This window comes from Notamacropus eugenii, chromosome 1, assembly GCF_028372415.1.
Source record: "Notamacropus eugenii isolate mMacEug1 chromosome 1, mMacEug1.pri_v2, whole genome shotgun sequence".
In the NCBI taxonomy this organism is placed as follows: domain Eukaryota; kingdom Metazoa; phylum Chordata; class Mammalia; order Diprotodontia; family Macropodidae; genus Notamacropus; species Notamacropus eugenii.
Window position 1 is genome coordinate 8,352,485 of NC_092872.1, and position 21,955 is coordinate 8,374,439.

Genomic DNA, 21,955 nt, shown 5'->3' on the forward strand with positions numbered 1-21,955 from the left:
TTGAAGATATGATGGCCCGCTTAGCTACAAGGGTCCTAGCTGCAGAAACAATTTCTCAGTCTGGTGCAGACTTGCTGGCACTTGTCTTGACTCCTAAGGACACATAGGGAGTCCAGCTTGGGGAGAAAACAATAAATTGTATCAACTCAGGGAGGCTTTGTCCTTGACATGCTCAGGGTCTCCTGAGTACTCCAGGTCCAGTGTTTCTGGAAAATATGGCAAGTCAAAAAGACAAGTTCAGGGGGCCCTTTAACAACTCCTAGGAATGGAAAGGGAATAAACATTTATATCACACCCACTATGTTTATGAGTGTTCAAGAAGGACTAGTAGCTCTGGTGTGAGGGCTTGCTGAGCCCTGAATTTTCAGGGCTGATCATCCACTTTTGATGTCCACCTGTCACTCAACTCTCACCTGTGGCTCCAAGAAGCTATAGCCTTCCAAGAAGTTGCATAGCAACCACATCCCAGTAAACTGTGTTGGCAGATGGGCTACACCAGGGTAACCAATGGGCCATAAACCCATCGGTGAGCAGCGGGGATGTCTACCCCAACCAAACATGTGAAGACTCCCCCAGTGGAATAAACAGATGAGAACAATTTGTTCTACCGGCCACAATGGTGGCTGAAGCAGGTACTGTGGAGTGCTGAGAGTTTAGTCGGATATCGAAGACACCAAAGTCATCCATTGCATCCTGGGCCATTGCCAGTCATCCCAACTTTTGTTCTGCCCCTGGACTTTGATGACTCAGAACAGAATATGAGGCTGATGACTTTGTGCATCTCTGCCTCCCTTAAATCCAGTTCATGAATAAGTCCAACATCACCCTGCGATGGTCTTCAAAAATGAAGAACAAATACCGACTGTGTGCTGAGTGCCGTGTACGCATTTTACAAATATCCTTTCATTGGATGCTGTTACTATCCCCATTTTACAGCTGAGGACCTGGTGCAAACAGAGATTAGTTGCCTTGCTCAGGGACACACAGCTTGTTCTTGTTCAGTCATTTTTCAGTCATAGCTTACTCTTCTTGGCAAAGATACTGGAGTGCTTTGCCATTTCCTTCCCTAGTTCATTTTACATATGGGGAAGCTGAGGCAAACAGGGTTAAGTGACTTGCCCAGGCTCACACAGCTAGTAAGTGTCTGAGGTCACATTTGAACTCAGGTCTTCCTGACTCCAAATCTAGCAAGGTTCCGTGCCATGCCTACTCCCCTCCCGAACCAACTATCTCGATTCCTTCTAACTAATACCTCTTCTCTCCCTCAGAGACTCAGTGTGATTACACAAAATTGTAATTTAATGGTACTTTGAAAAAGAACCCAGATTGAGCCCCAGGGCATGATGGAAATGAATCCTGGCCTGACTGATCAACTACAGATCAGGCATTGTGCTAAGCCTCTGGGACACAAAGAAAGGCAAAAACACAGCGCCTGTCTTCAAAAAGCTAACCTTTTAATGAGGGAGACAACGTGAAAATAAATACATACCAATGGATTTTTTTTTATTCTGAACTTAAACACCAAATAAAATGTGCATTTCCTTTTTGCAAAGTAAAAGAGAAAGAAAATTGTACACCCAGCCATGAACCTCTCAATGATTCCTTTTTAAGTAACTTTAAAAACCATAACTTTCAAAACTGTCCTTTTCTGTGTAATCTAAAACACAAAATTCTTGAATGGTTCTCTATCCTTTCTTTTCTTTTCTGGCAGCTTTTCACTCACCCTTCTCCCTCATGCCCACCCCCATTAAAAAGAAAAGGAAACACATGCAAAGCCAAGCCAAGCCAAGCCAAACCATCCCCACTTTGGCCGTGTCTGTGCCCTGGATGCACCTTCCCTCCGGGTGTCATCAGTTGTCATTGATCATTGTGATGGGGCTTTACTTTACAGTGTAGTTGTTATTGTAGACACACAAGATACATATAAACTAGATGGAAGGTAACCTCAGAGGGAGACTTCTGAAACATGTGGTCTGCTCAGGTCACAGAACTGATGAGTGTGATTGCGCCACGGGTCTCAAAGCCATGGGTACTCTAAAAGAGATATTTAGCACTCCTTGGCTTATTCAGACAATGGGGAGGGGAGGGGGTAGAAGAAGAGGGTAGCACAGTTAAGAGTCCATGGTGGTGGTCCTATCTCCTTGTAAGGCAGAGAGGGAGAGGGGATCAATGGGTTAGTTATATAATTATATTTCAAAGAGAAGGGAAGGGAAAAAGAAAAGGAAAGAAGGAAGGAAGGAAGGAAGGAAGGAAGGAGGGAGGGAAGGAAGGAAGGAAGGAGGGAAGGAGGGAGGGAGGGAAGGAAGGAGCATTTATTAAATGTTTTAATATACACCAGTCACTGTGCTAAGCACTGGTGATTCAAACACAGAAAAAATAGAAGACAGTACCTGCCCTCAAGGACCTTATATTCTAATAGGAGAAGACCGTACACAAAAAGGAGCCTAAAAGAGGCAATAGGCTGGGGGAATGAAGGTATCTTGCTCCGGTACATGGTTTTGAAGACTGGAAGCCAGAAACATGGCAGGGTGGGAAATGAAGGCCACCTTGGGCCCCTTCACAAAATAGAGGCCCTAGGAGGAACTCATCAATAAGAGAGGAGGGCAGATGGTTATTCCAGATGAAGAAGGCTTCAGAGATGATTCTATATTCCAGGGTAAGAATACTCCAGGTGTGGAGGGAAATCCTAGGGCCAGAAGGAGAATGAAGCACAGCCTGGGCTATTCTCCCATTCAGGCTGACTCTACACTGAGAATGGGAGAACCACAGCGCTGAGCTATATCTCCAGAACAGAGGAGTCTGGGTCATTTAGAACCATCCACGCGCTCTTTGATGGTTCCATTTGGGAATGTGTTTGTAATAAGACTGGTAGAGTGAGGATGGAGACTGGGACTGGGACTTCTCTCTGCTGTGAGAATGGAATCAGGCTGTAGTCCACCATGCACACCCAGGCAGCCCTTAGCTTTTCGGGTCCTATGCCCTTGTGTTGCTTGTGGCCTTCACTTGCCCCTTTACCTCCTGTGATTCAAGACTGGCATTGGGATAATTGAGACCATACTGCAAGCTGCATCCCCTGTGGCCGTAACAAACAAGGTGTTAGCAACTTGAGATGGAAGTCTGGAGGGATAGTGGCCTAAGAGGAGATACCCTGGGAGTGGTTTTGCCTACATCTGGAAGTTGCCTCATGGGACACTCCACATTCAAAGTTCCAGAGTCCCAGAATTTGGGCACCACCAGCCTCTTAGAGGAAGACTTCTGCAATCGCAACTTAGCTTCTTAGAGAAAGGAAAGGATCACATTGGTGGTCTGTGGAGACAGGACTGGAACCAGGCCTTCCAGGAGGTCTAGAACTTACCATTGTTACCCCAACTTTATGAGCTGCTGAGATAGTGCAGGTCCATGGTAAAGGGGAGTGCTTACTGAGCCGCCCCAAAAGTGTATTACTCTCCCAAGGATTCTGTGGTACTTAGTGTATTTCTTCTATCTGTTCACAGGCTTTGGTGAACCCTCTACATATTATGCATTTTCTGTGTATCTGTCCCATACCTAACATGCATTTAGTGCACTGAATGCTCATGGAAGAGTCAGGTATCTACTGATCCACATTTAAGGAAACTTTTGTGTCTAGGTTTGAATATATTTAGATATTTTCCAAGAGAATTACACGTGGGCAGGAAGAGCAAGACAGAAAATGACCTTGAGTAAGGCCTCCAGGATCGGAGCATGTACGTGTAAATTTAGAGAGCTTGTGTAGGAAGATGTGAACTTGTGTAGGGACCCTGAGCCATAGGGATGGGCCTTTCATTGACCAAGAGAGTGTAACTCATGCTTTGGGCTAACAAAAAAGCTGTTATCCCTGAAAAGAAGGGATGTATTCTAAGCTTCTCTCCTGCAATCCTCATAGCACCTGTTTGGATTAAGAACATTTACAGAGAGGGCTGCTCTATCCTGAATCAAACAGTTTTCCCAGGGCCAGTGGGGAGTTGACAAGCAGACCAGACAGGTCTTTCCAGGTAGGGAGGAGTGGTGTTTACGGGTGAAGTCACAGCCCAATCCTCTGGACACTCTGCATTCTGGAGAATTACCAGGAAGAGGTTGGGCCAACTCTGGGACCCTGGTCCTGCATGATCCTTTTCTCCCTCTTTCTACCCAGATGGCAATGTGACCAGGAACTGCACCATTGAAGGATGGACAGACATAGTCCCAGCTTCCTACTATGTTGCCTGTGGCTCTGGCACCAACTCAACAACACCCAGTAATAAGGTGGGTTATGCTGAGCCCTCCTATCAAAATATTCTTCCTGTCTTCCTGGAGACTTTGGAGTCACATCTGCTTCCTCATCTTATTCCTTAGCCCCAGGGAATGATAAAACATAGTTATTGAGACCCTAAGGGCCAGGAGAGCTGGGTTCTAAGTCCCACTCAACTTTGCCTTATGGGATCTAGATGGTTTTAGCTAATTCATTTAACTCCTCTTAGCCTCAGTTTCCTCTCTATAAAACTAGAAAATACCCATAATGCCAACTTCTTGTGTTAATTGAGGGGATCAAAACAGATAAAGTATGCAGAGCTTTTTGTAACTCTTAAAATGCTTTGTAACTTATCGGCTACTTGCTCTATTTCAAAGCTAGAGGTAACTGAGTCCCAAAGAAAGTAAATGCCTTTCCTATGATCACACAATGTGTGTCAGAAGTAGGATTCAAACACATGTTCCTCCTGACTCCAAATTCCAGAGAAAGAATTGAATACTGGTCCTCAGATTAGAAATTCAGTGATCTTTGCCATACCACACTGATTCCCAGGGATTAGTTCTACCTAGACAAAGAGCCAGAAACACAACTGAGCAAGCAAGGATCCCAGCCAGATGGTCAGCTCTGGCCAACCGCCATCTTTTGTCACTGGGAAGGTAGAAGAAGAAATGGACTCCTTTGTTGCCTGAGAGCAGGTCTGCACAACTCACAGCCTGCCAAAGAATTTTGGGCAACCTGCAAAAAATGTAGGGGAAAACATCTACATTTTTCATGGGCCCCCAAAATCCTTTGGTGTGCCCACAAACGGCCTGTGGTCACAGGTTTTGCAGGCTTGCCCTGGAAGGAAGAGTTACAACTAATAGGGTACTATACAGTATTAGATTTCAGCTCAACATATAGGACTATTGAACACTTTGTGTTGCCCCATCATGGAAAACGCTGCCTTGCAAAGCAGTTTCCTAGCACTGGAAATACTTTGAGAAGAGCAGCTGGAACAAGTGCTGGACAAGCATATGGTAGAGAAGGAATATGTTTCAGGTACAGGTTGGACCCAATGCCCTCCAAGGTCCCTTCCAGTTTTGAGATGCTTTGATTCTGTGGGTCATCCATCTTTAAGGTACATTCTGAGTCTGATTTGTTACACAATAAAATCTAGAATCTCAGCATTATGGAGGTGGAAGGGACCTCAGAGGTTGGCTGACATGAGTCCTCCTCTACAAGCATCCCAATAGGGAAATCCAGTCTTGGTTTGAAGATCTTTGGTACGTGGGCCATGTCTGGGGCCAAATCCTGGGGCCATCTCTTCCATTTGGAACTCTAGCTTCAATTTTTAGAAAGTTTTTCCAAACGTCAAGGCTACATTTGCCACTTGTCAGCTTCGACCCCATCCTTCCTGGTTCTGCTCTCAGGGACTAAGCAACACTCCAGGAAAGGGGGATGGAGACCTCCTTGAACCTCTTCCCTCCCACACAACCTCTCCCCCCCAGAACTATGACTCAGGTCACTTACCAGTGTCTAGTGACAGAGACCGCAGCTTCGGCTCATGATAACTAGTGTCTGACACTGAATCTTGCCTTATGGTTCCTAGAGCTCATGACTACTCTCAGTCAAAAGCATTTTGCACATGAAAGCCTCTGCATGCTATGAAAGCAGAAATGGGAGGAGCAGCCCAGAGCAGGGCTTCTGCCACTCATTCCACTCAGGATTCTTCTACTCTTTTCATAGTGTTTGTGGATATTGCATGGTCTGAAGGCATAGCACGGTGCCCAGTGCGCATGCTTTGAATTCAGAACCAAGCTTGCAGGGAAGTTGCACAATGAAACACAGTCAGGCACTGCCAGAGACACCTCAGATTCATTACACTTTTGATTTTGAATTAATTTTTGGGCATTGTGCATTCAGGAACTATTGCCAGATTTTTCCCAACCCCATAAGGGATCATGACCCACAATTTTAAGAAGTTCCGGAGATGACCTCTAAGGTCTTTTCTAGATATGAAATCAAGTGGCCTAAACAAGCTAAATTCATGAGCTTCCCAGCTAAGGCTAGGGGGATGGGCATGCAGGACAAAGCTTGATTTCAAATCATTTTTGGTCATGTATGTTAGTGTCTAAAGGGTCTACTGTCTGTTCCTCTACTGCATTGACCATCCACTCCGTGGGCAAAAGGGACATTTCTGCATTTTTGTGGTAATCTCCCTTACTACACTCAACCCAAGTCCATGGCCTAATGAGCTTTGTGGGAAGGGGGTTGGATTGGTCAGGAGAGAGGAAGATGCTTACTGTAATTCCCTTTTTCTTTGATTTTCTTTTCCTTCAGACCAGAAAGGGGTAAGTAGCTGACATTCCCTTCCCTGAACCAAACAAGGCAGGCAGACAGCAAGAACTTCTGTTATTGATTGGGCAGAATGCTTAGGGCACAGATAATGAAAATTAGAAATCACGTTTCAATAGGACTTTTTCACCTTAGAAATCATTTTCCTCACAACAACCTTGTTAACTAGTTTAGGACCTATAGTGTCTGTGGTCCACAAATACAATATCTATTTATCAAATATCTGCCATATAAAGAGTCTTAGGGAAGGTATGGTATTTCCAGTAGACAAACATCCCTGCCATCAAGGAATGCATAGTTCACAGGACCATTTGTCAGATCAAAGGATGGAGCCTTCTGTTGTGACTTATACTTGGTGCACGTTGGGCATTTCACTCTGAGTTTCGGGTGATGAGGGGAACTAGGAAAGTAGTTTCAGGCCTGGATTAAGCCTGATACATTCAGTCAATGACACATGGTGACATGCATTGTCTCAAATAAATGATCATTGCCCCCCAAATTACAGATGCATAGGACTTCAGAGTTGGAAATCAAACCTGAGAAATCATATGGTCCAACCTCTTCATTTTACAGATAGGGAAACAGAGGCCTGAGTAGGGAAAGGGACTCACCCAAGATCACACAACTAGTGGGTAGTAGGGCCCAGGTCCCTCATGCTGACTATTGGTGGGGTGAGGCAGTTTTAGATGTATGGTGGGGCAGCTTAGGAGGAACCAACTCTCACCCGCTCCCAAAAGCCACCTTTTTGCTAATGCGTCTTTTTTTCTTCCCACTTTCCCTTTCCACATGAAGAAATCTTTCTTTGGCTTTGTGAAGACTGGATACACCATTGGCCACAGCCTCTCCCTCATTGCACTCACCACAGCCATGGTCATCCTGTGTGTGTTCAGGTGAGTCTGGGAGCAGTGGGGCAGGATGGAGGATGGGAGAAGATCATCTCCAATGCCTCCTTCTAACAGAAGATGAAGCCCTTACATCTTTCCCCACTTAGTTCCAACAATGGGTGGGCAATAAATCAAGCCACTTTGGCCTTCTTCCCTCTTTACAGCCTGACTATTGAGTCCCAGGCTTTGCAAACGGTGGACTTTGCAAAAAAAAAAAAAGGAGTACAACCATTGTATCTGCGGGCAAAGGGAGAGGGTGGCAAAGATCTTGGAAGGACCAGGAATAGAGAGTGAGGGGATCTTGAGCAAGAAGAGATCTTAGAGATCACATCTCATCAAAACCCTCACTTCACTCTCTGGGTCCTAGAACTGGAGTCAGGGTCTGACTCCAGTGTGACCCTGGGCAAGTTATTTAACCTCTCTTAGCCTCAATTTCCCTATCTGTAAAATGGGGATTATTATTATTAATATTATTATTAATAATTGATATTATTAATAATATTATTGATATTATTATTAATAGCATCTCCCTCATAGGTTAGAGCTAAGAAGACAGAGGTTGTGAGCATTAAATGAGAAAATCTTTGTAAAGTACTTTGCAGACCTTAAAATGCTATATAAATGCTAGCTATTATTTTTGTTAATGTTTTTATTATTATGATTACGGGTAAGAACACTGAGGGCCAAAATGGGAGAAAGACTCACCCAAGGTCAACTTTGACAACTAAAGTGTCAAAGATTGGATTTGAACTCAGATCCCCTGACTCCACTAAACAGAGTACTCTATCCACCATACCATGTTGGCTCTTACCCAGCTCCAGCCTCATCGACAACCTCATAGGGATGAAATTATTCTACTAGAACCAACAGAGAAAGCTATGGGGGGAGCAGGGGGAGATTTGGGCTCAGTGTATGGGAAAACTTCATAACAACTAGAGCTGTCCAAAAATGGACTGGAACGCCTTGGTAAAATAGAGCCCATGTCTCTGGAGGTCTTCAAACAGTGGCTGTTTTGATTATTTGGGTGAAGTGTTTGTGGAGGGGACTCCTGCCCAGAATCAGAGCTGGGATTTAAGAGTAGTTTTTCAAGGTCCTTTATATCTCACTACCCCATGTTATCAGGATTAAACCATGATTCACTTAGAAAACGCAACATCCAGAATGCATCTGTCCCGGGGAGGTTGGTAGAGGGTCTGGATTGAACCTGTGGTCTGGAAGTGGTGACAAATCAACCAGAATGAGCAGGGAGGAGGGAGGGAAGGAGGGATCTGGGACCAGGGGGACTATCTTTGCCCTTTTGCTGCCCCCAGAAAGCTGCACTGCACCCGTAACTACATCCACATGCACCTGTTCATATCCTTCATCCTTCGGGCCGTTGCTGTTTTCCTCAAAGACAGTGTCCTCTTTGCAGAAGAGTCTGATGGATGCTTCTCAGGCTCGGTAAGGGGCAGCCAAAATCCCCAGGGGGTTGGAAGCTGTTACACAAGGAACTTCTGAAGCCAAGGTTGGGGAGCTCTGGGTACCCTTCATGTCTAGCATCCTTTTTGCCTGTCTCCCTATCTCTCAGTCTCTGCTGTCCCCCATTTCTCTCTGTCTCCACATTTTTGTCCGTCTCTTTGGTTCTCTCTGGTCTCTGTTGTCCCTCTGCCTGTCTCTGTTATCTCTGTCTCTCTCTTCCTCTTTTAATCTGTCTCTTCATATTTCTGCCTCTCAACTCTAACTCTTCTCCCTTCACAACTCTCTGCCTTCCCCACTCCATCTCTCACTTTCTGTCTCAGCTCTATGTTATGTCCCTCTTCCCTCCCTCTATCCTTCCCTCTTTTGTCTGACTCCCTTTCTGTTACCCTCTTCCTTTCCTTTTCTCTTCATCTGTCTTCCCATATTTCCTATATCTTTCCATCTGTTTCTTTTTTCTGTCTTTTTCTCCCTCTTTCTCCTCTCCTTCTTTCTGTGTCGCTGTTCTTTTTCTGTCTCTGTTCTCTGTGTGCATGTGCATCTCTCTCTGTTCTCTTTCTCTGTGTCTTTCTGTTCCGTCTCTTTCCATCTTTCTATTCTCTCTCTATCTCTGTCTCCTCTCTGTTTCTCTCCCTTCTGTCTTTCTCCTCTCTTTCTGTTTCTCCTCTCTATCTCTCTGTTCTCTCTCTCCCTCTATTTTCTGTCCTCTCTCTCTCTCTCTCTGTCTCTCTCTCTCTCTGTCTCTCTCTCTCTCTGTCTCTCTCTCTCTCTGTCTCTCTCTCTCTCTCTCTCTCTCTCTCTCTCTCTCTCTCTCTCTCTCTCCCTCCCTCCCTCTCTCTCTCTCTCTCCCTCTCTCTCTCTCCCTCTCTCTCTCTCTCTCTCTCTTTCTCTCTCTCTCTCCATCTCTCTATTCTTTCTTAGTCTCCTTTCTCTTTCTGACAATCCCCATATTCAGTCAGATTCAACAAACATTTATTAAGCAACTCCTATGTTCTAAGCACTAAGAATATAAAAACAAAACGTCAAACGGTGTCTGCCCTTGAGGGGCTTCTAGTCTTCCAAGCAAAGGGGAACAACATGTACACAGACGCACCTAGTGGTACAAAATTTGTCCAATGCTGTTTTGGAGGCCAGGGTGAGGCAGGGGTGGGTGGGGGGTAGTATTAACAAGTGGGGGGGGGCTGGGAAGGACCTCCTGTTAGAGGGGACATGAGCTAATCTTGAAGGGAACCAAGGATTCCAAGAGACTGAGGGGAAGAAAGAAGCCATTCCAGGCATGGGGAGAAGCCCATGCCAATGCACAATGTACTACACAGAGAACAGCAAGCAGGCCAGTCTGGATGGAGACTGATGAGTGAGGAGGGTATTATGTAAAACAAATCAGAAAAGTTAGGTTGGAGCCAGATTGGGAAGAATGTTTAATTTCAAAGACAGGAGTTTGTATTTCTCTCTCAATAGTTCTTTCTCACACACATTCTTCATACCCCCATACCATGCAAACATCCCCCCAGTATGCAGGCACACCATCAACACATGGGCTATGCAGGCTTAATACACACACATCCACCACAAATATAGACCACGCCTCTAAAGTGAAATTTGTTTAAATGGAAAACAATATCTGAGTGTGCCTTGAAAAATAACACTGATAATAGAAGCTAAATCAGTTGTAGGCAATACAGGGGTGAGGGAAAACTGTAGCCCATGGTGGGACCAATATAGGCATAGGTTCTCAAAGTGGGAGACGCTATCCCTTGAGGAGTGCTGAAATGATGGGGGGCAGAAGTAGCCTCAGGTGCAGTGGGGGGCAATGAAGAAAATAAGGGGACAGTGGAAGCACAAGGAAAGAAGAGAAGAAAAGTTTGAAAACATTCATATATGTTTCATCTGTTGTGTAACAGTAAAGTCATAGTGATGACATTATTTTCCAAATAAATGCACAAAATGCAAGTTATAAGCTATCAATGGTCAAATCTGCTGATAGGTCTTAACAAGCAAGTATTGGCCAGCATGCATCAGCAAGAATATGAGCATGTAATGACTTATTCCCAATATGATACTATACAGTTACATAATGCAATATTGCATCATTAAAACTACAAATTTACAATAAATTATTAAATTTAAGATGTATCATTTTTAAAAATATATATATTTTATATTTTTTTGGAATGATACAAATTTCAAAAAAAATTAAAGGGGTAAAGATTTCTGGGGCAGGGCACTGAGTAATTTTTTTTTTTTAAGTGAGGTGGTAGGCCAAATAAGTTTGAGAATCTCTGGTACAGACACATCAGATATGCCTCACCCACTTTGTTTGGCCTCTCTTATAATCTAAAACACAGTCCCTCTCTCTCTGTCTCTCCATCTCTGTCTCTCTTTGTCTGCCTCTCCCCCCTCCTCCCTTCTCCCTATCTTTCCCTGTCCTTCTCTCCTTCCCTTTCCCTCCCTCTCCCTTCTTCTATCTCCATTCCTCCTTATCTCCTCCTCATTTTCTATCTCCTCCTCTCTCCCTCTCTCCCCTCCCTCTCCCTATCTCCCCCTTCCCCTCCCTATCTTCCCTCTCTTTCTTTCTCCACATCTTCCCCTCTCTCCTCACTTGTCCCTCCCTTTCTCTATCTCCCCACCCATCTATCTCCTTTCCATTCTCTTTTTCTCTTTCCCTCCATCCCCCACTTCTTTCCCTGCCCTGCCCCCTGACTTATGCTGCTCAACCCCTAGTTCTTTAATGACCTTGTCCCATGTCTTGCAGATAGGCTGCAAAGCCACCATGGTATTCTTCCAATACTGCATTATGGCCAACTTCTTCTGGCTGCTGGTAGAAAGCCTCTACCTTCACACCCTGCTGGCCATCTCCTTCTTCTCTGAACGGAAATATTTCTGGTGGTACATCCTCATTGGCTGGGGTATGTAAAGACTTGAGTGGAATGGGATGGAGTGGTATAAGATGGGATGCTCCTCCACAAAATTTAGGGTCCTGGGTGGGGGGGTGGATAGAAGGCCCTGGGTTTGAGGTGAGGGGAAGGAAAGCAACCTCCCATGGTTCCAGAGTTTAGGAATGCTGAGAAATGACTTCACCAGGGATCCTATTCCCTGGCTACCTTCACCAAATGTATCAAAGACCTCTGTCTTTGGGATCACTGATCTCAAGTTCAAATTTATTCCTGGCCTTGTGAAATTCTATTTCTCCTCAAGAGATAATCCCTATAATGAATTAAATGAGATAGTATTTGTAAAATGCTTAGCACAGTGCCTAGAACATAGTAGGATCTTAATTCATGTTTATTTCCTTCTCTTCTCCCCCCGCCCAAATCTGTCTTCAAAGTGGCCATGCTCATGTCACTGTTTGCAGAACCTGCCATTGTTTGCTGAATCTGTTGATGTTGGGGGTGGGGTGGGGGGAATCATGACACACTTTGCACAACCTCTAACCTTATGTGGTTACCATGATACCTAATTTGCTGCTGATCCTAATTGGGTCCTGCCTGTTCCAGGAGTGTGTGTTTGTAAAATGGGAAGGGAGTGCCTTTACTCAGCCTTATGTGTCACCCCATTGAACAAACTCTTGGAGACAGCTCACTAGAAGTGCATCACCTGAGCCTAAGTATGCTGGCCACTGCCTCATTTCTCTGCGTGGAAAAACCTTTGGGTGACCTGGAGAGCCCCTCTCCTCAGAGGACTATAGGGATGGGAGCCTCATGCCTCCTCCTGCCTCTTTGCTCTGGCACCATTTCTCCTCCCTCTCCCATTGCCTTTGTCTTTCTAACCCTAACCCTAACCCTAAATGCACTCTCCCTCCCTCTCTCTCTTACTCCCTCCCTCCCTGCTTTCCCCCCACCTTTAGCTCTGTCTATACCTCCTCCACTCTTTTCTCCATTTCCTCCAGGGCTTGGCCTCAGGGACCTGTTCCAGATTGAGGCCCAGGGCCCTAAGAGGACTAAGGAGAAGTCTGAGGCACTGAGAAGAGTCTCCAGGAGGGATAGTCAGTCATCAGAATATTCACCTGCAGAGCACTGATGACTGTCAGTGCTTGTCTGGCCCAAGTTTGGTCCTAGGGATGCCCTCTGACTCCTCCCTAAATTAGGCTACTTGGTAGAGGGATGGGTGACAAGGGGCTGCTCTGGGACTCGGAATAAATGAACTCCCAGTGTTTGTCTCTCCCTTTCTCATCTCTCTTCTTTCCTCTCTCTTTCTGTGTCTCTTTCCTCCTCCTCTTCCTCTTTCTTCTCCTTCTTCTTCTTCTCCTTCCCTTCCTCCTCCTCCTCTTCCTCCTTCTCCTCCTCCTCCTTCTTCTTCCTTCCCCTTCTCCTTCTCCTCCTTCTCCTCCCCCTCCTTCTTCTTCTTCCTTCCCCTTCTTCTCCTCCTCCTCCTCCTCCTCCTCCTCCTCCTTCTTCTTCTTCTTCTTCTTCTTCTTCTTCTTCTTCTTCTTCTCCTTCTTCTTCTTCTTCTTCCTCCTCCTCCTCCTCTTCCTCCTCCTCCTCCTCCTCCTTCCTTCCCCCCTCTGCTTCCTCCTTCCCTCCCCCCCTCACCCTCTCTCTCATCCACAGGAGTCCCTGCCTTGTTCATCACTGCATGGACACTCACCAGACTCTATTTGGACAACATTGGGTGAGCATACATCTTACTCATTCGTGGATTCCCTTCCGTAAAAGGAGCATTCTTTTCCACCCAGCTCAGAAAATGGATTTCCTTTGCTTTCCTTGGCCTGGGTCTTTTGCTTAGTCTGGAATATCCCTTGAGCAATAGAATCACTTGGCCCACCCCTACTGGGTCTCCAGTACTTCTAGTTCCCTGTTTAACAGAACTTGAGTCCCTGAACTAATCTGAAAATAATTCTGTCATACTGGAGGCAGCGTGGTATAGTGGGAAAAGTCCCAGAACTAGGGAGCCCAAGACTGCCATTGATTCCCTCTGTGATCTTGGGCACCTTCCTTCCCCTCTCTGGGCCTCAGTCTCCTCTCCTTTAAAATGAGGCTGGACTTTTGAATTCCCTGACAGGTTTAAAGGGCTGATTCTATCCATGAGATCCCTCCTCTATAGTTTTAATTATAAGAGGTAATATGGTTTAGTGGAAAAAACCCTTTACTTGGAGTCATAAGTCTTGGGTTCAAATCCCAGATCTGATCAAATCCCATTCACTACATGATCTTAGATTCTTCACTCTGAGCCTCAGTTTCCCCATTTGTGAAATGAGGATTCTAATCTGCCTAAGTTATATAATTGTTGTGAGTAAAGAACTTTGTAAACATAAAAGCACGATAGAAGACAGAGCTATGGATAGCTATATGTTATGCCTAGATGGTCTCTAAAATTTCTTCTAACTTTGATGTTGTGTGGTTCTAAGAAGGAAATAGACCTGAGGAAGGTCTGTTTTCAGTCTCTAATACTTCATTGTAAATGAGTATATCAGAGATTTTGAGAGCAGAATTTTGAAGAGGGTTAAGTAACAATTTTCCTCTCCTAGACCAATGTACCAGGTGGTGCATGTTTTAACCCTGTTTTACAGATGGAGAAGCTAAGGCCCTCAAACCAAAAATAATTTGCCCATGATCACATAATCATATAGGAAGTATTAGAGTCAGGATTTCAACCCAAGACTCCTAACTTCAAATTCTAGTCCCTTTTATACCCCATTGGCTCTCACTATTGGGGGAGGAGAGAAGATGAGCCCTGGGCACTACTTGGGGCTAGAAAAAGTCACTTTTCTGAAGGGAGGGTCATGGGAAGCTTTAATTTCCCTCAAGTCTCCAGTCTTCTCTGAGTCTTCTTTCCTGATTCTCAGGTGCTGGGATAGCATTGAATCATCATACTGGTGGATCATCAAGGGACCCATTTTGGCTTCTATATTGGTAAGGCCCCAGCTCTTCCTAAAAGCTGAGAGCTCCCCTGATCCCTAAGGTGACGAACTAGGCAGATTCTCTGGACCTGGGGTTCCTGGGGATTAATAACCAAAAATAATGTCACTTGCAACAACATATTACATTTCCATAACTCTTGAAGGTTTGCAGAATGATTTCCTCACAACTACCTTGTGAGATAGTCAGTGCATGGGGAAGTGCCTCTGTTTCACAGATGAGCACAGTACTTTACCCTGCATCACACAGATAGTAAGTGACAGAACTTATACTTTGCATGAACCTAGGTCTTCAGATTCCCAAGTCCAGAGTTCTTTTCTACTCTACCAGTCTACATCTATGCTATATCAGACCTCAGTGGATCAAGGGTTTATCATTCCCCCACTGAGGAATGGCAAAGAAGGATTCTCTCTTAGCCAAAGGCATCCCTTTGGATTCAGGTTAGCTGGAAGAGTACCTAGGCATAGGAAGGCCCCCTGGCAAAGAGGGTTTTCTAACCACACCATTCCCCTTCATCCCCTTGGCCAACCCTGGCCCTACAGGTGAACTTCATTTTCTTTGTCTTAATTATCCGAATTCTGGTTCAGAAGCTACACCCCCCAGACATGGGGAGAAATGAGAGCAGCCAATATTCGTGAGTATGGTGATACCTCTTCCCTCCCCACCCACAGCTGGAGCTGTCCACAGTACTGATGACCAAACTCCTCAACTTCATCTTCCACATCCATTCCTAATCCTGGAGGGGAGAGGGAGGAATGTGTAGTCTCCTTCCCAGGGCATTTCTCCAGAAGGGAATCGATGAACATCTGAGCAGAGGGAGTTTATTAGTCATTTCTGTGAGGACAAGTGGTCTCTTGAAAGCTTTGTAGGAATCTGGGATTCTGAATTCTAGGGTTTTGTTCTTTGATTCCAAGATTCTACTCTAGTATTGTATTCTATGATTTTAGGATTCTGGGATTCCATCCTATGGTTTTCATTTTTGTGAGTCTAGGGTCCTATTCTTACTCTGGAATTCCATTCCCCAATTTTACGAAATGTATCCAGACATATTTTACTCCAAATATGTCTAATTAAAACAAGGCCAACCTGATTTGGGGCAAGAGAAATGGCCATCTCCTATTTGGAACTGTGACCCTGGTGAAAGTGGTTGGCATAATGGGCCTGTGCACCCAAGTTATACCTCCTGCCTACTCATAATTCCATTTTTTTCATGGATTCTGTCAGCCACCTCTATAAATAGCTAACCAATTAACAGTCTCAAACAGACCTACATATGTGGATAGAAAATGATGTTCTGTCAGAATAAGGAAAGCTAGAGAAATGGTGGGTAGAAGTAGGAGGCCTAGAGATCCCTGAGCAAGAAACCACTGTATTTTTCCCTATATCAAGCATTTAGGATCATGAATGCTGCCCTCTCTCTGCCCACCACTCATGGGGAAGGAATGTAATTGCATTCATGAGGGAAACTTGATCAGGTAAGGCAGAGTAGAACAGTAAGAGAGAAGACCTAGGCTTGAGTCCTGGCTCCTCCATTCCCATGACTGGCCTGGGTGCAAATTTGGCTGGATCTTTCCTGGGGCTGCAGTAAAGGATGATATGAACATTTATATAGTATTTACCGTGTGCCCAGGCACTGCGCCAAGCAGTTACAAATATTCTCTCATTTGATCTTCACAACAACCCTGAGAAGTAGATACCATTATTATACCATTTTCACAGTTGAGGAAACTGAGACAATCCTAGGAAAAGTGACTTGCCCAGAACTAGTACATATCTGAGGCTGAATTTGAACTTGGGTTTTCCTGACTTCAAGCCTAGTGCTCTATCTATTATGTTATCCAGCTGCCCATGATAGATATCCCAAGTTGGAAAGTCAGGGCTGGTTGTGGATGATGGAGTTCCTATATGAGTAGATAGGCCCTCGTCACATTAGCACTGTCATTGGTGAGGTGACCTGTGAGGGGAGGTCTAGAGAGTGATACTGAGAAATGAGGGGAGAGATGTGGGTTGGTAGGAGCAGACGGAGTCTGGCATCATAGAATTTTCACCTGGAAGAGATCATAGAGATCTTCTCGCCCAGTCCATTCATTTTATAGAGCAAGAAACAGCCTCAGAAAATAGAGATTTGCCTGAGGACACATAGACAATAAAAGGCAGGGAAGTAATAATGCATGAAGCTGGGAAACAGCGGTTGAAATGTCTGCAGCTGAAAAGGAGCTTTGAAAGTGTCGGACCCAACCTCTTTCTGAATAGGAATCTATTATTACAGCCTCAATAAGTGATCATCCAGCCTGGCTTGGAGATCTCCAATGATGGGGAACTCACTACTTACCAACACATCCAGTTCAACTTTTGAACATTTTTAATTGTTAAGAAATTTTTCTTTACATGGAACCAAAATCTGTTTCTCTGCAACTTTCTCCCTTCCTCCCTTTGCCCCTCTCCCCATTGCTTCTAGTTTTTCCCTTTAGCAACAAGGAGAATAAATCTAATCCTCCTTTCCAAGGATAGCCCTTCTAATACTTGAAGACCGCTCAGTCTACAAGAAAAGTAACTTGTCTTCAATAACCCAACTAACCTTTCTATCTGTACTTGTATCCTTAGTCATGGAGGAAGTAGTATGGTTAGGTTTATGGAATCAAAAAGGCTGGGTTCAAATTTCAGTTCTGATACTCACTAGCTCTGTGCCCTTGGACAAGTACTTTCCCTTCTGTGGGCCTCAGTTTCCTCTTTTTTAAAATGAGGGAGTTAGGGTGGATAATCCTTACAAACCCTCCTAGCTTTGAATCCTAAAATCCTATGACTTTATTCTGAAGACAATAGGAAATCATGGCAAGTTCTTGAATTGTAAAGATACGTAATCAAGTTCATGAATGTACACCCACAGACCTTTCATTGTACCTCTGTCCCTAGGAGACTGGCCAAATCAACACTGCTGCTGATTCCACTCTTTGGGATGCACTACATCATGTTTGCCTTCTTCCCAGACAACTTTAAGAAGGAAGTGAAGATGTTCTTTGAACTTGTTTTTGGCTCTTTCCAGGTACAAAGCTGGGTCCAAAGTTGCGGGCTCAGTCTGGGGGCACGGGCAAGGATTGGTGCAGGCTAGAGGAGGAGGAGGGGGAGTTAGTGGGAAAGGACACAGCTGATGATTTCAATGGACGTGGGTTCAAGACCAAAGTTAATAGTTATAGCCTGAATGATTAATTCAAGCTCATCATTTGAAAAGAGTTGTAACTGGCCCTTAGCTCCAGCCTTTGGCCAGAAATGTAGAATAAGGAATTATGTACTGGGGAAAGGTAGGGGAAGAAGAGTGGTGGTGACTTTTCTACCTGGGGAAGGTAACTTTGACAGGGAAGTTGACCCTAAAGTAAAGGAGGAAGTCAGGGGCAGCTGCATCTAGAGAACTAGGCCCTATGTCCGTGGATCAGAGGGCTAGAATCTGGACTCCTCAAGACACATGGGGACTAAAGAGGATGGAGGGAAATGGAGAGAGAGAGACTGAAAGATGGAAGAAATTCAGTGCTGGTGAAAAGTAGAGGATTTAGGAATATAGGGTCGATAGAAAGAGATGAGGAATTGAAGGGAAAGGCAAAATGGAAAGGCATAAAGGAAGAAAGGGGTGGAAGAAGATGGAGAGAAGGAAGGAAGCAGAGGATGGAGGGGAATACGAGTTAATAGGTAATGAGGTAAAAGGAAGGAAGGAAGTCAATTAGGAATTAAAGGACCTGGAAGAAAGAACTGCTTCAGGAATGGAGAAATGAGAGCTGGAGGAAAGTAAGGAGACTGAGAGGGATGGGGAAGGTGGGGACAGAATATAGTAAAAAAAGAATAGGAGGTAGAGCAAATTAAATAAGATTGTACAACACTTAGCATAGTACCTGGCATATAATAAGAACTTCATACATGCTTATTCCTTTGTCTTGCCCTTCCCTTTCACTTCTGATGATTAGAAATCCATGGACTGAGTAGTTTTTGGAAAACAGACATTTCATCTCAACTCCCTCCTTCTTTCCCCTAGTTTCTAAATCCCAACCTTTCTCATCTTCTATACCCCCCAATTCCCAGTTTCCCAGCCCCTTAACTTATTAAAATGGTTCTACCATGTTCCTTAGACCATCTCAGGTCCCAAACTGTCCTCTGCATGCCCTCTTCCTTACTAACCCTTGAACTAAGAGTGAGATCTGTGGCCTCCTGGACCCAATCTAGTTCTCAAGACCTGTCTCCTTTCCCACCAGGGCTTTGTGGTCGCTGTCCTCTACTGCTTCCTCAACGGGGAGGTAAGATGATGGGGTGATCCTGTGGCATGGATATAAGTATGGGCATCCTTCACTGTAGCCTGCTACAGGGTCCAGAAAGGCTAGCCTAGAGCAAAATCTGGGCAAAATGAAGTAAAGGCATATAAAGGGAAGCTATGTAAAAACATGTATGTTATAAGGTGAATAGATATAAATTGAGTATATGTAAATGGGTTTCCCCACTAAGTTCATAACTTTTTCTGAAACACATCATTGTTTTTAATGGGTCTTCAGTAAGTTGGAACTCCAAACAATTCACCTTTCAGTGTTTCTACTTCTCTTCTCCTCCCATTCATTTGGTTTATTCAAACATCTCAGCCTCTTTGCTTAGTGGTCTATAAAAAAAAGGATTTAGCCAATATTTATCTGGTACCTAGTATGGACAGAGTTTCCTGTTAAGCACTTGAGGAAACAAGGAATAGCCCCCAGATGTTCAAGTCCCTGCCCTCAGGGGATTTACCATTCAGAAGAACAAATAAGTGGCACTAAGGAGTCCCCGTGTGTAAAATAGAATCTTCCTTGAAAGAATAACCTCCAATGAGGAGAACTCATTTTTGCCCTAAGGCTGGGATCTGCCTCAACTAAACGTCTGTATCTCTCTAATAGGGAGCAGGGTATATACACAGTAGTTTTTGTTGAATGAAGAAATGAGTAAAACCACAGTTCTAGATAATCTGCAAACCAAGTCACTAGTCCCAGATAGTTGAGTAGGCTTGTGTAAGGTCAAAGGCTAGGAAAAGCCACATATTTCTAAAGACAGAAGGCTTTGAATGAAATCCTGTGCCCAGTGTTGCCTGTTAATGGCTCCCTACTCCCCTTAGACCAAGATTCTATTTGACTTGAAGCTCTCCTCTGTCATCTTATCCATAACTAGTACTAGGAAATGGAGAAGGTACATGTAGGGGTGCTCCACTGAGTCCCAACTGGCTCTTGGTTACCCCTATCAGTCTCTGATCATTTTCCTTCATGGTGTCTATGCCTAAAGGATTCTCTTTCTCTCTCGCCTGTCAATGTCTCCACCTCACTAGGTCCAGGCAGAGTTCAAACGTAAATGGCGGCGGTGGCACCTGGAGCGATTCTTGGGCCCAGACCTCAAGTACCACCACCCATCTGTGGCCAGCAATGGTTCCAACTTCAGCACACAGATCTCCATGATGACGCGGACCAGCCCCAAGGACCGACGCTCCTCCAGTTTCCAGGCTGACTTTTCACTAGTCTGACCAGGCACCTCTCACCCCAGGGTCCCTAACCCTCCCCTATATATCAGAGTATTGGTCACAGCAAGGGGCAGGCAAAAGGCCCTCAAGATGAGAAGACTATAAGCTAGAGGAAAGCCTGCCTCAGACAGGATGCCACATAGATTCTTCTGCTCTATGATTGGCTTCCAAAGGCATAGCTAGCCCATGGTCTGGAAGCTCAAACATTCCTGGAGTTCCCCAGGCTTAACTGGGTCCTATCCCTGAGCTGCCCCCTATCCTGGACCTCAAACCCAGGAGCTGCCACAGCTCAACTGACATGGGGTCAGGGAGAGGGAGAAACGGAAAGGGCTCAGGTCTCTGGAAGCTCGCACATTCCTCTCCAGCCCCGGCAAGTCCATGTGGCCTCTGGACAGGTAGAGAGAACCGCTCCCCCCACCCCCAGCCTCCCTGCAGGGAACCGCGTCCTTCCTTTAGCTTGTCACAGATGGTGAAAGCAAACTGCCCTTTGGCAAAAAGAGCCTGTGTAAAGGCAGAAGTTTGCAAAGTGGTATATGTGTGTGTCCACATATCTGTGAAAAGGAGATACCTAATATGTATGGCAGAGGAAGGAGGGGAGGCCAGCCCAGCTCCATTCTATGACTGAGGAAGTAGGAAAAGGGCAAAAGGCTGAGACCTAGGATACACCTCCCCACAGATTCAAGGAGGAGAGTCTACACTCTCTGCTGGGCTCTTTGGACTTCTTGCTACTCAGACCAGAGGGAGGAGTTGTGAAGGATGGGAAATGGGCAAGCACATTGGGAGATGCTACATTCAGTATGGGGTAGGGGAAAGAGTTCTGGATTCAAAGTTGGGAGACCAGGGTTTGAAACCCAGCTCTGTTACTTATTCTCTGTGTAACTCTAAGCCAGTCACCTCTCTTTTCTGGGACTCAGTTTCTTCATCTGTAAATGGGTTAATAATACTTGTCACCTACCTCACAGAGCTGTTGTAAGAATCAAGTGAAATGATGTATGTGCAACCTTTTGTAGCCAAAAAGTAATATGGAAATATAAGCTATGGTTGTTATTATTCACACTTATTATTAGCTTCTTTCTTGCAGGCCCCCTTGCAGGGACAGGATAGATGGAAGGGTTATAAGGCCTTCCTGCAATATTTATAGGCTGTGAATTCCAGAAAGACACCTTGGAGAAGAAATACCTTCCTGTACTGATCTGTCACAATGGCAAAAATTCCATTAGAACTTTGTAGCATGCAACACCTTCTCCTCATTCCCACTTTACCCATGAGGGCTCTGTCATCTTGCTCTCAGCACCTGAAGGGAATGAGAATGATCATAGCCTTTCCTCTTGGATAGGAGAGCTGCTGGTAGTCTGGGGCTCTGAGCCCCTAAAGGTGCAAAGAAATCATGGTCCATCAAAGACAAGCTGAGACATCTATTCCCTTCCATGAGACATGTCAGATATACCATGTCCACCCCTAGCCTTACCCCTTGACCTCCCTGGGTCCAGCATGGAAGGGCTCCCCCTCCAGAACTGACACAAACCCAGTGGACTAAGAAGTCCACTGGATTCTAGTGCAACACTGCCACTCACTCCTTGGGCAACCTTGGGCAAATTCCTTTCACTCACAGGACTCTGGTGGGGTCAGAGGACATAACGTATAGGAAACACTTTGCAAACCA

General features: G+C 45.1%; 1 protein-coding gene across 1 annotated transcript in view; it reads left to right on the forward strand.

The window, feature by feature from the left end:
• Positions 1-21,342, forward strand: part of VIPR1 (vasoactive intestinal peptide receptor 1) — a 90,206-nt gene extending 68,864 nt beyond the window's left edge. Inside the window, exons 4-13 of the mRNA XM_072652045.1 lie at positions 4,154-4,263; positions 7,376-7,473; positions 8,778-8,907; positions 11,675-11,828; positions 13,470-13,530; positions 14,705-14,771; positions 15,320-15,411; positions 17,691-17,820; positions 19,016-19,057; positions 20,104-21,342. Coding sequence (XP_072508146.1) covers positions 4,154-4,263; positions 7,376-7,473; positions 8,778-8,907; positions 11,675-11,828; positions 13,470-13,530; positions 14,705-14,771; positions 15,320-15,411; positions 17,691-17,820; positions 19,016-19,057; positions 20,104-20,295 — 1,076 coding nt within the window. The 3' untranslated portion in view covers positions 20,296-21,342. The remainder of the gene's footprint in view (positions 1-4,153; positions 4,264-7,375; positions 7,474-8,777; positions 8,908-11,674; positions 11,829-13,469; positions 13,531-14,704; positions 14,772-15,319; positions 15,412-17,690; positions 17,821-19,015; positions 19,058-20,103) is intronic.
• The last annotated feature ends 613 nt before the right edge of the window (positions 21,343-21,955 follow it).